This window comes from Eretmochelys imbricata, chromosome 5, assembly GCF_965152235.1.
Source record: "Eretmochelys imbricata isolate rEreImb1 chromosome 5, rEreImb1.hap1, whole genome shotgun sequence".
In the NCBI taxonomy this organism is placed as follows: domain Eukaryota; kingdom Metazoa; phylum Chordata; order Testudines; family Cheloniidae; genus Eretmochelys; species Eretmochelys imbricata.
The window spans coordinates 83729022-83742932 of record NC_135576.1 but is presented as its reverse complement, the minus strand read 5'-3'; the positions used below and the strand labels follow the sequence as shown (position 1 = coordinate 83742932).

At 45.2% G+C, this 13911-nt stretch overlaps 1 protein-coding gene across 1 annotated transcript in view; it reads right to left on the bottom strand.

Annotated features, from left to right (window-relative positions):
- Positions 1 to 13911, bottom strand: part of ROR2 (receptor tyrosine kinase like orphan receptor 2) — a 61371-nt gene that overhangs the window by 6789 nt on the left and 40671 nt on the right. Inside the window, exon 4 of the mRNA XM_077816368.1 lies at positions 11460 to 11587. Within this exon, the coding sequence (XP_077672494.1) occupies positions 11460 to 11587 (128 nt within the window). The remainder of the gene's footprint in view (positions 1 to 11459; positions 11588 to 13911) is intronic.

Genomic DNA, 13911 nt, shown 5'->3' with positions numbered 1-13911 from the left:
AGAAACCCTTATAGAGTAAACTGTATGGTGCTTAATTTATTTGTCTTAGAAGGACTGAGCCAACCCTGTCAGGACTTCAATCTGTAGTGTCAAAGTTTCTAGTTAGGTCAAACCTGAGTTTAGATCACTAAGCCTCATGCTTTCTCCAGACATTTTCATTAATAAGCCACGCAATCTTTATTTTCAAACCTTGCCAGACAAAAGGAAGGACTCTATTAACATTTTGATGATATTTTACAATGAGAAGCCCGATAGCAGGTGCTGAGATAAAATGCATATTGATAATCCCAAAGCCCCAGTCCTATTAAAACAAGTGTCACAACTCACTAAGGACTTGATCCTCCCCATAGGCACTGAACGCCTACACACTGCCATTTATCTGGGAGTTTTCTTTAACGTTTTAAAGAAGAGATAAATAATGATGTGCATCATGTATCCGAGGGATGAATCAAGCCCTAAATATAGTAATATTCCCACACAAAAAAAAATTAACTTTGAGTTAGGATTGTTAGACCACTTATTCCACCAACGCAAACCATAAAAAGCAAGGAAATAAGCTGTTAAATCATTCAATGCCCCGTCTATGATCCACTCATTAGGTCCTCTCCTCAGCTTCACTACCATCCTTCCACCAATTATGCCAACATATCTCTTCCTGAACAGACAACGTGCTGCTCCAACTTGAGCCCTGTTTACTGGTTATAAATTCAGGTGCTTTGATTATTAACATAGGCTTTCATCAGTTCTATTGTAAGTAGTTCTGTAAGCGTCTTTGTACTGGAGTAAGTGCAAGTAAGTGAGGTATTGTTTTCAAACGGCAAAACAGCTGTAAGATATGCTTCTCTGTAAAGTTTAGGAGAAAATGTCGATGTGAACGGGTGATCTAATTGTTAGTGACTGTTCGAAATTTGGTACAGACAAGGTGGGAGAAGTAATATCTTTTACTGCACCAACTTCAACAACAGGTATTACCTCAGTCACCTTGTCTCTTTAATATCCTGGGATGAACACAGCTAAAATACTGCAAACAACTACATTTGGTAGTAATTTTTATGTAGGTATTACAGACTTCAGATCTGCATACATGAGTGATAGGTGTATTCTGATGAGGACTTGGTATTGTTGGGTGCTTGAAGAGAACAGGGTCGAGGGTGGAGACAGCAGGGGCTGAAGTATGCCTCACAGATGTGCAGGAACATCAGAAACGTGAGGGAGGCATGTTCTTACTGGTGCACCAGAGAGCCAAGGCAGCAGTGCTGTGGAGCAGAGTATCTGCACAGGGGCCTTGGCTCTTGAAGGGCTTTCTTATCAGCACTGCTGCCTTGGTGCACTGGGGCAACCTTCAAGGCCTAATGCCTTGGCACAGAGACACTGGTGCCCCTCCACTCCTGGACTACTGCACAAAAAGGCTCTTCCCTCTATCTTAGTGGTTTGCAAACTGTGGGTCGCAGAATGTAAGGCAGTGGGTCACGGCAGCTCTGGTCAGCACTGCTGACTGGGCCGTTAAAAGTCCCATCAGTGGTGCTGCCCGGCTAAGGCAGGCTAGTCCCTACCTGTCCTGGCTCCGTGCTGTGCCCTGGAAGCGGCCAGCAGCAGGTACAGTTCCTAGGTTGGGGGCCTCAGGGCTCCAAGTGCTGTCCCCTCCCCGAGCACTGGCTCCGCACTCCCATTGGCCAGGAACCAGCCAATGGGAGCTGGGGGGAGGAGGGAACAGTGCCTGTGGGCGAGAGCCGCATGCCTCCGCCTAGGAGCTGAACCTGCTGCTGGCCGCTTCCGGGGCGCAGCAGGGCCCGCAGTGCCAGGAAGCCTCCCTTAGCATTCCTGCTGTGCCGCTAACCGGGAGCCACCTAAGGTAAGCTCACACCGCAGTCCCCTGCCCCAGCCCTGAGGCCCCCCCAAACCCAGAGCCCCCTCCTGTACCCCAAACCCCTCATTCCTGGCCCCACTCCAGAGCCCTGGCCCCCTCCCGCATTCCATCCCCCTGCCGGAGCCCCCTCCCACACCCCAAACCCCTCATCCCCAGCTCCATTGGGTCACGGGCATCAACAACTTTCTTCAACTGGGTCGCCAGAAAAAAAAAGTTTGAAAACCACTGATCTATCCCCTCCCTGCACATCCCTGATAATCCCTCACCTCCCCAAAGACCCACTCAACCCTTCATGTTTCTCAATCTGCCTACTCCCCCAAAGTCTCCCTAGAAGCCATCCTCATATCCCCTAGCCTCTAGCTTGCTTCCCTTATTCACCAGGTATACTTATCTAATTCTTCTTTGAACTCAGTTATACTTTTGGCCTTCACAACATCCGCTGGAAACGAGTTCCACAGCTTGACTTATGCATTGTGTGAAGTACTTCCTTACGTTTATTTTCAACCAGCTGCCTATTAATGTCATCGGGCCATCCCCAGTTCTTGTGTTATGTGAAGAGGTAAATAACACTTCCCTATTCACTTTCTGCACACCATTCATAACTTTATAGACTATTACCATACATACTCGATCATAAGCCGACTCCCCCCCCAAGATGGATAAGTAAAAATGGAAAATTTTTATGACCCATTCATAAAATGACCCTATAATTCAGTGGTCAGCAAACTTTGGCTCCTGGGCCATCAGGATAAGCTGCTGGTGGGTCGAGATAGTTTGTTTACCTCAAGCATCCGCAGGCACGGAGGTAAGCTTAATTAAACAAAGTGTCCCAGCGCGCCAGCTGCTTACCCTGACGAGCCAGGACAGAGACTGGTGGGGAAATTTTTTGCGGGGGGAGTAATCCCTGTGGCCACGTGGCCCCCACATGACCCCACCCCTAGCCTGGGACCCCCACACTCTCCCCATCTCATCCCTTCCCACCTTATCTGGGGAGGATGTCTCTGGCCTGACCGGAGCTGCTCCAGCGGGCCAGACCGGGCGGCGTGGCCGCAGCGCGTTCCAGCGGGCTGGGCCGGGCGGCGCGGCCACAGCCTGCTCTGGTGGGAGGGGCCGAGCGGCCTGGCTGCAGCCCACCAGCCCCAGAGCTGCAGCTGCTTCAGAGGCTGGGGGGGAGAGCAGCATGGCCAGAAGCGGAGAGACTCAGGCCCCGCCTCTTCCCTTCTGGCTCTGCTGGCTCTCCTTGCACCCTCTGTTGTGGGGAGGGGCTGTGTCCCATCTCTTCCTCTTTATACCCATTCATAAGCCAACTCCCTTCTCTGGTGCTTCCCTTTTTTACTAAAAAAATTCTGCTTATGAATGAGGATATACGGTATATCCCCCCGTTAGTCGTCTCTCTTTTCTACGATGAGCAGCCCCAGTCTTTTCAATCTCACCTCAAAAAGAAGCTGGCCCAAACCCCAAAACATTTCTGTTGCCCTTCTCCGTACTTTCTCCAATTCTAATATATCTTTTTGAAATGATGGGCAACCAGAACTGCATGCAGTATTCAAGGTGCGGGCATACCATTGTGACGTTATGATATTTTCTATCTGATTATCTATCCTTTTCCTAATGGTTCCTAACATTGTTAACTTTTTTGGCTGTTGCTGCATATTGAGCGGCTGTTTGCAGAAAATTATCTAAGACGACTCCAAGACCTCTTTCTTGAGTGGTAACAGCTAATTTAGACCCCCATAATTTTGTATGTATAATTGGCATTATGTTTTCCAATGTGCATTACTTTGCAATTATCAACACTGAATTTTCATCAGCCATTTTTTTGCCCAGTCACCCAGTTTAGTGAGACCGCATTGTGACTCATCACAGTCAGCTTCGGACTTAACTATTTGGAGTAATTTTGTATGATCAGCAAATTTTGCCACCTCACTGTTTACACTCTTTTCCAGATAATTTATGAAAATATGTTGAACAGCACTGGTCCCAGTACAGATCCCTGGTGGGCCACCCCTCTCCATTGTGAAACTGACCGTTTATTCCTACTCTTTGTTACCTATCTTTTAACTATTTAGTGATCCAGGAGAGGTCTTTCCCTCTTATCCCATGACTGCCTACTTTGCTTAAGAGACTTTGATTAGGGATCTTGTCAAAGGCTTTCTGAAAGTTCAAGTGCACGGTATCGACTGGAACACCCTTGTCCACATACTTGCAGACTGCCACGCCAAAGAATTCGAATAGATTGGTGAGGCATAATTTTCCTTTACAAACGCTCTTCTCCAACATATCGTGTTTCTATATATGTCTGATAATTCTGTTCTTTACTATAGTTGCACCCAATTTGCCTGGTACTGAAGTTAGGCTTACCAGCCTGTAACTGCCAGGATTGCCTCTGTGGGCTTTTTAAAAACTAGGTGTTACCTTAGCTACCCTCCAGTCATCTGGTACAGAGGGTGATTTACTGTGGCAGAGAGCTGAGGGCTAGCCCTTGAGACAGCACTCTGGTCAGTGTTAGTACTAATTACTAGGGCTGTCGATTAATCGTAGTTAACTCACGCAATTAACTCAAAAATTGATCATGATTAATCGCAGTTTTAATTGTGCTGTTAAACAATAGAATCCAAAATAGTTAATAAATTTCAATTGGTATGTTTTTCTGAATTTTCATGTATTTTGTATTCTGTACTGCAATTGAAATCAAAGTGTATTTTTTTTATTATAAATATTTGCACTGTAAAAATGATATACAAAAGAAATAGTATTTTTCAATTCACTTCATACAAGTACTGTAGTACAATGTCTTTGTCATGAAAGTGCAACTTACAAATGTAGATTTCTTTTTGTTATATAACTGCACTCAAACAGTGTAAAACTTCAGAGCCTACAAGTCCACTTCAGAGTCTACAGTCCTACTTCTAGTTCAGCCAATCGCTGAGACAAACAAGTTTGTTTACATTTACAGGAGATAATGCTGCCCTCTTCTTATTTACAGTGTCACCCGTAAGTGAGAACAGGCATTCGCATGGCACCTTTGTAGCCAGTATTGCAATATATGTACATGCGAGATATGCCAGACATTTGTATGCCCCTACATGCTTCGGCCACCATTCCAGAGGACGTGCTTCCATGCTGATGACATTTGTTAAAAAAAATAATGTCTTAATTAAATTTGTGACTGAACTCCTTGTGGGAGAGTTGTATGCCCCCTGCTCTGTTTTACCTGCATTCTGCCATATTACAGCATGTTACATGTTACAACAGTCTTGGATGATGACCCAGCACATCTTGTTCATTTTAAGAACACTTTCACTGTAGATTTGAGAAAATGCGAAGAAGGTACCAATGTGAGATTTCTGAAGAGAGCTACAGCACTCGACCCAAGGTTTAAGAATCTGAAGTGCTTTCCAAAATCTAAGAGCGACAAGGTGTGGAGCATGCTTTCAGATGTCTGAAAAGAGCAGTGCTCCAATGCGGAAACTACAGAATCCGAACCACCAAAAAAAAAAACCCAACCTTCTACTGGTGGCATCTGACTACATAATGAAAATGAACATGCATCGGTCTGCACTGCTTTGGATTGTTATCGAGCAGAACCCATCATTAGCATGGATGCATGTCCTATGGAATGGTGGCTGAAGCATGAAGGGACATATGAGTCTTTAGCACATCTGACACAAATATCTTGTGATGCAGGCAATGACAGTACTATGAGAACGCCTGTTCTCACTTTCAGGGACATTGTTAACAAGAAGTGGGCAGAATTATCTCTTGTAAATGTATACAAACTTGTTTGTCTGAGCGATTGGCTGAACAAGAAGTAGGACTGAGTGGACTAGTAGGCCCTAAAATACTACATTTTATTTTTGAATGCAGGTTTTTTTATACATAATTCTACATTTGTAAGTTCAACTTTCATGATAAAGAGATTGCACTAAGTACTTGAATTGGTGAATTGAATAATACTATTTTGTTTTTTACAATGCACATATATAAATATAAAGTGAGCACTGTACACTTTGTATTCTGTGTTGTAATTGAAAGCCATATATTTAAAAATGTAGAAAACATCCAAAAATATTTAAATAAATGGTACTCTATTATTGTTTAATAGTGCGATTAATCAAGATTAATTTTAATCGCTTGATAGCCCTACTAATTACAGACTTCGGGTATTGTTGCTCTCTGTTCATGCGAGAAGGACCAGGGAAGTGAGCGGGTGAAGGAATAAGCCTCCTAACAAGATTCCCCTAGAGAAAGTACTCAGGGGGAAGAGAAGGAGACAAACTGAAAGCTAGGAGAGCCTGACAAATGGAGTCCTCTGATTAGAGACACCTTGCCCCTCACCACCTACCCCTTTTGGAGAAGAGGTTGAAGCTGAGATACAGTGTAAAAGTGTGGACAAACTGACATGTATTGGTGGAGGGATTAAAGCACCATAAATAAACTACAAGTTGGTGCTTACAAGCACTAAGGTCTCAGGGCAGTCTGAGTTTGCAAAAGAGGCAAAAGGTATTGCACGCTGCCCTGTCACAACTCAGGGCTTGTCCAGGATTGTATCCATGAGAATGGGGAACTTAACAGAGAAGCTGGTGTAGAGATCTGGCAGTCTGGGTGACGGAGGGAACACTGCAATGGTGGTGGAGCCACAAAGAGATATGCAGAAGACTGTCCTGACTTTCCAATCCCACAAGAAAGGAAACTGTCCTGGCTTGCCTGGTAGGCTGAGCAGTGAAAGAGCCTTCAGGAATTTATAAGGGAGCAAGCTCAGGTTCAGCAGCAACTCTTGTAAAGTTTGGTGAGTCCTGCGATGGGAAACCGAGCACAGGACTCTGGAAGATGGGACCTGCAGGTGACCCTGATGTGGTTTTGCTTACTTTAGAAAAAGTGGACATAGGAGCCAGTTGGGACAGAACAATGTGGGCCCTTCAGCAGCCACCCTGTTTAACCAGGGAAGCACAGTTTGCGTATATGGCTCTCAGTAGAGTCTTTGCTGTGGTTAAGGGAGCCACCCTGAACCAGGTGGGTGTGTCCACAGAAAAATACTGCCAGAAATTGAGACGCACAAGATGGATTAGGGGGTTACAGCCCTGTGCATTTGCACAGAAATTAACAGACTGGGCCACTCATTGGTTAAGGCCTGATACCCAAACTGGAGCGGGAGGCAGGAGAGATTATGGGCTCTGATTCTGGAACAGTTTCTTCAGAGTCGCCCTGACAATACCAGAGTATGGGTTAGGTGCATCAACCAGTTAATTTTACAGAGGAGTTTGCAGAGGTGGACATTCCTAGAGTAAGTCGGTGGGTTATGGAACTAGATCTGGGAAGGAGGAGGAGGACTGGGACACCAAGAAGATGAAGGAGGAGCCCGATGAAGCTCTGGCAGGGGCTTGGGCCACAGTGTATTTCCAATGTGGACGTGACAGACATATACATGGACTGTGGGCTTTCATTGTTTTGTGGGTAGGCCGAGACCCCCAGGCAGGGAAGAAAAAAGAAAGTACAGTACCTACCATCTTAGTAATGGTAAGAAGGAGGTACCGAGATACGGAGGAGGCGCCAAATGGATCCAGTGGACATGGCTTCATTCCTTTCGCTAATAAGGTGGGAGTTAATGAAACCACAGAGGATACTGGAGGTAGGGTCAAAACTGAATGTGTACATGGGGACATGAAATTCTGCCCCATGGCACAGGTGTCCCTGGAAGTCAAGGGGACATGAAGGTGGAAACATATAGAGGTAGTGGATGGATTGCCCCACTCCCTTGTAGTGGGCACAGAGGCCCAGGAGGGAGGAAATACAACCTGCAGAGCAAGGAAAAAAAACGTAGAGGAAATAAATGAAATTATAAGCCACGGACAGAGAAGTCCCCCCACTGATGTGGGGGTGGGGCCAAAGGGTTCGGAGTGTGGGAGGGAGCTCAGGGTTGGGGCAGAGGGTTGGGGTGTGGATCTGGGGTGGGGATGAGGGGCTCTGGGCTGGGGTAGAGGGTTGGGGTGCAAGGTGAGAGGGCTGTGGCTGGGGGTGCAGGCTGCTTCAGGACTACAGTGGGGAGAGAGGACTCCCCGCAGCAGCACCTGGGCTTGGAGGGAGAGGCGCCTCTCCTTGCCACGATAGCTCCGGGGCTGGGGCTGCGGAATAGGCGCCCCTCCCCTGGCAGGGCCGGGCCTGGGTTTGGGCTGCCCATCTCCTGGCTGCGGCAGGTCTGGGGGCTGAGTTGAGGCCGGGAGAAGGGTGCTGCCGGAGCTGGGCTGCTCCTCCCCCAGCCATGGCAGGTTAGGGGCTGGGCTGGGGCCTGGGGAGGTTCCCTGAGCACCTGTGCGTTGCTTAATAGGCTGCTACATGGCCGCGCAGTTTACATGGAACTTAGGACCCCATCAACAACAAAGAGGACACAGGCAGGGAGAACAGCTCAACAGGCTGCCCTCGGTATGATGACATGTGGGCAGAGACATAATTATGAGGATAACCCTCATCCACCCAATGCAATTTTTGTGGGTGGAGAATGGATGGACCCTATAATAGGACCCAAAATGAACAACATGAGGACTAGAAGGGGCAGAAGCCTGATAGATCCTCCTGTAAAGGAGGAAGAGTATGAGGGAAGAAACTCCTAAGAACATAAGAACAGCCATACTGGGTCAGACCAAAGGTCCATCTAGTCCAGTATCCTGTCTTCTGATAGTGGCCAGTGTGAGCTGCTTCACAGGGAATGAATAGATTAGGTAAACTCCCTTCTGTTGGGAAAGGGGAGGAGGTATGTGACAGAGTACTGAGGGCTAGCACTTGAGCAATCACTCTAGTCACTATTAGGACTAATTAGGTTTCCCTGGGGAAGACTTAATTGGACCGTGGTGTGTACCTGGTTACCAGGCTAGATTGGCACTAGTGAGCTGATTAACAGGGAAGCTGTATAAAAGGGCACAGGAAGAAGGCTCAAAGGCTCAAGGGGAAGAGAAGGAGAGAAACAGAAAGCTAGGATAACCTGACAAATGGAATCCTCTGAGTAGAGACGCCTTATGCTCCACCCCCTCCTTTTGGAGAAGGGGTTAGAAAGTTGAGCTACAGTGTAAAAGTGTGGAAACACTGATGTGTTTTGGTGGAAGGATTAAAACACTGTAAATAAAATACATGATGGAGTTTACAAGCAAGAACGTCTCAGAACACTGTGTTCATGGAAGGGACGTGGGTACAGCACACCATTCCATCATCACACTTACATACCATAGTTAGTAGTTCTGCAGTTTGGTATTTGAGTTCCTTCAGAACTCTTGGGCAAATATCATCTGGTCCTGAGGACTTATTACTGTTTAATGTATTAATTTGTTCCCAAAGATCCCCTGTTGACACCTCAATCTGGGACAGTTCCTCAGATTTGTCACCTAAAAAGAATGAGCCAGAATGCGTGTGAATCAACATGCACAAAGGAAGTTTGGAGTTCTTGAGGGCTGAGGTTGTTTAGCTAGAGAAACCCAAAGAAAGGTGAAGAAAATGGCAACTGTCAAGAAGGGTAAATTAAACAAACAAACAAAAACCACAAGACGTCAGCTGGCTTTTCTTTAAATTCCAAGAGTTGGCAACACTGTGAATAACTGAATACTTCACACCACCACAAAATGTCAGGCTACCACAGGTAAAATTTGCTCTTCAGTTCCTGAACAAGAGTATTTTATTCTTCAGTGAAGTAAAAATGACTGCAAAGACCATATTGCTTACTTCACTGAAAAAACAAAACTGATTTTTCAGTGTTAAATGATACAACAATATTGCTAATCCTGAGCATCCAAAAATCATGAGTCAGATCTCCAATAATCATGAGATTGGCTTAAAATCATAAAAATAATAAATTTGGGTCTCTGTTTATTTGCCTTCTGACTTTTTGAGTCTCTAGAGGTCGTGTTTACAAGCTTTTCTCCAGAGCCATAAAGGCTGGAAAGTTTTTTTTAAATGAAAGCTGAGATTCTCAGATATCACATGACTTTAGGAGATAAGATTTTAATTAAAAATACCAAATATCAGCTGGCTTTTGTTTAAATTACAAGAGTTGGCAACACTGAAATGAATACTTCACACCACCACAAAATGTCAGACCACCATAGGTAAATTTTACTCTTCAGGCCCAGAACAAAACCCATACCTACATGACATTTTAACTGTCAGTTTTAGCTTTGGACAGTAGGTGTCCCTACTACCCATTCACAAAGAGCCACAGTCTTCACTATACAGTATATACCTCTATGCAAGTACAAATGGAGAGGTTTGGGTTTGATTTTTTTTAAAAAAAGAGATTGCTTATTAGTTGAGAAACAGCTAACAAGCTCAATCCCCCAAATACGAAGATATTTGCTTAAAGGCTTTCAATATACACGGAAGGGTTACATTTAAGAATCTCCACAACAACTGAGCATATTGCAAAATCTATAGCAATTAGTCCACAAGGCATTTGGTAAACATCTCTCAAAATTCAGATACTTTTAAAATACTATTTGGTCATGCCTTCTCATTACCACCTATATATGCACTAAGGCCCCAATCCTGCAGTTGCCTCTGCATGGTGGATCCCTGTTCCTGCACATGGCCACATGGAAATCAGTGGCACTCTGGGCAGGCACAGGGCTAATGCCTGCACAGATCTATTTGCAGGATCTGGGTGTAAGTGCTGTATCAAACTTTATTAATAAAGAAAACTGACATCAACTCCACAAAAAACATAATTCGAACCCCAGGCCTGCATACCAAACACACAACCCCCACAAACACCAATATTACTCAATCAGCATGCAGAAGGCCACATGTATATGGGAACAAATTTAACTTGATCAAAAAGTAGCTACATTTTCTGGAAAACCTCACTGCAGCAAACATGTTAATCCTTTTCTTAAGAGTTTAAATATACAGTGATGATGGTGAGCTAAATGGTAATAAATAGGATCATGTTTGGTTTGCTTTGCTCCTTAGAGGTGTATGGATTTATCTGACTGCTCTAGCAGAGGGGCATTACAATCAACTGCTGCTAATATCACTGATCACTCTGGCGTGGTTCTGTGAAGAAACTGAATGTTCATCTACTGTGCCGGAAAAATAATTAAACTTTTGAACACCAAATGTTTCTGAGCATGTATCAAAACGGTGTTCACAGAAAGAATTATCAGGAGTAGAGCATGGAAAGGTCATTACTTCGTTTATATAGATCAGTGTTAAATCAGAACTCTCCTGGGATTTTGCAGAAAAAGGGAGGAAGCCTAAGGACAAAGTCACCACAACAGTTTTTCATTACTCTACAATGCACTTGGACTTTTAAAAATGTACTTCCATTTGAATCTATCATGTAAAACACACCAATATAAATTACAAGCTGTTAAAGAGTCAAGCCTTTGACACTTCACTTAAGATGAAAAATGTTTTTAACATGATAGCAGATTTTTGGCCTGTAAAACAATGTTTTTCAAATATAAGAGAGAGAAAGGGGATTGCTCGTTCAAACCTAACTATAAGGGTAACTTATTGATAAGTCTATGTGGTAATAAAACTAGTAATGTTGGCGCTTGAACTGAATACTGGAATAAATGATTATTGTCCCACTAGAGGCATATAATCCTACCAGTAATTCGGTTTTCAATTTCTCCTTGCATCTGGAGGGAGTCCACGTAAATGGTCCTGTTTCCAATGATTCGTGCACATGCAATTCCCCTGTAAGGCTGACAGAACCCGTCTTCATGGTAATCTTCTCTGCAAAAGACAAGGGGATTCTATAAGTGCATCTGCAGATGTCCAGCTGTCCCCAATGAATTTTTAAGAAATATATTCTTAAAATGACTTAAATCTGAAACTCCTCAATACTCCAGGTGCTACTGCCTCCCCTATGCCTACCTTCACACCACTTTGGAAGTATTTATGGGGGCACCACTGCAAACATCTAATTCAAGAAAGAAGGTAAAACCAAGAATAATCTCTAAATCATAGGCTAATGGTAATGGGATTTGACATATGAACCTATTAAAAAGCTGTTAAACTGAAACAGTAATATAGATCATGTTACACATCCTCATGTATTTCTGGCATCTGACTGCATTGAATACAATTAGGCAAGCAGTTGGCTCTCGTTTCCCACCTCCTACAATTCTTTATTTCCTTAAGCAAATAGCAAAATAGAACTTGCCCAAGATTCATTTAAAATACGGCATAATTCTGAACCAAGAGTTGGATAAACAGAATGAAAAGTAATTAGGTATTAATTTCTTTTCTACTCCCTTTGTTTAGATTCTTGAGACAGACACTCCTTTGCATGGGTGAATAAAGGGGAAACGGAGGGAAGCAAACCTGTCACGCTGTGGTCTCCCATAGGAGGGGCCACCTTATTATAGACTGCCATTTATTACATATTTGCCAAGTGCCTAACATAATGGAGCTCTGACCTGGTTGAAGCCGCTAAGCCAGGGGTGGGCAAACTATGGCCCACGGGCCGGATCTAGCCCCGGCACCTCAGGGCCTTGGATCCGGCCTGCGAGATTTCCCCCCCCGTGGTGCCGCAGGCCCTGCGCCACTCTCAGAAGCGGCTGGCACCATGTCTGTGTGGCCCTGGAGGGGAAGGCAGAGGGCTCCGTGCGTTGCCCTTGCCTCCAGGCACCACCTGCCACAGCTCCCATTGGCCAGGAACCGGGAACTACAGCCAATGGGAGCTTTGGGGGAGGTACCTGGAGGGGTGGCAAGGGCAGCCCGCGGAGCCCTGTGCCTCCCCCTCCCCCAGAGCTGCGCAGGGACGTGGTGCTGGCCGCTTCCCAGAGCAGCGGAGCCTGCCCTGGCCCCGGTGCGCACTGCTGCCACCTGAGAGCTGCTTTAGGTAAGCAGTGCCAGGCCGGAGCTCGCACCCCTCCTGCCCCCTGCCCCCAACCCCCGGCCCTGAGCCCCCTGCCACTTCCACACCCCTCCTGCACCCCAACTCTCTGTCCTGAGCCCCTGTCGCACCCCAATCCCCTGCCCTGAGTTCCCTCCTGCACTCTGCACCCCTCCTGAATCCCAACCCCCTTCCCTGAGCCCCTTCATACACCTCACACCCCTCCTCTTCCCCAATCCCTTGCGCTGAGCCCGTTCCTGCACACCGCACCCCCTTCCCCCGCACTCCCTCCCACACCCCAACCCCCTCCTCTGGCCCTGCATACAATTTCTCCACCCAGATGTGGCCCTCGGCCCAGAAAGTTTGCCCACCCCTGTGCTAAACTCTACCACAATATACATATTAAACATTAATAAAATAAGAATTCATCCACAAATGCTGAATGAAGATTAACCACCACAGAGACATTTCACTTTTCTCCAATGGGAACAAAGGACAGGTGGAATCAGAAGCTTTCAGGACAAGTTAATTGCCACAGTGAACAGTTTTCAGCTGCACACTCATTATCGTATTAAAACCTCATTTTCTAACAATTCCTAAATACTCAGAGTCCAAAAAAATTGAAGTGTTGCACAAGCTGCACAGTTTAGTCAGCCCAGACCACACCAATAGGAAAGTCAACGATCTCCATAATGAACCGCATGAATATGAAACCCATTTGACCTCTTTCATGAAGGCAAAGTTCAAACACTGATCATGAGGAACAAAGTCAGTTAAGAGAACTATGTGTAACCATATCTCACCCTCCTGCTCCACCTCTCTGCCAGCATAAAGAATTTGAAGGAATAAGTAATCTAATTAACAAGGTTTTGGTGACAAGAGCAGTATGATCACTCAGGTTCAGTTTGTTTATTTCTGTCAGAACTTGCAAATATCGTTCAGATATGTTGTATATACACATGTTAATACAGAGTTTCTCTGTGGAATGTTATAGTCAACTACTGATTAAACTGAAATAAGGCCATTATCTTGGATGGGCACAAAAATTAACAGCAATCAGATGTCAGAGGTTCTGACAGAAGCAAGACTCTTGTTATTAAAATGCCATGTTCCAAATGAATCCTTTATATCTCTCTAATATAGCCCAGGCAAAGCACTAAAATGAGTCTGGCAAGTCTGGCTGACAACTTCAAAGAAAACGGTCTCAAATGCTTATGGG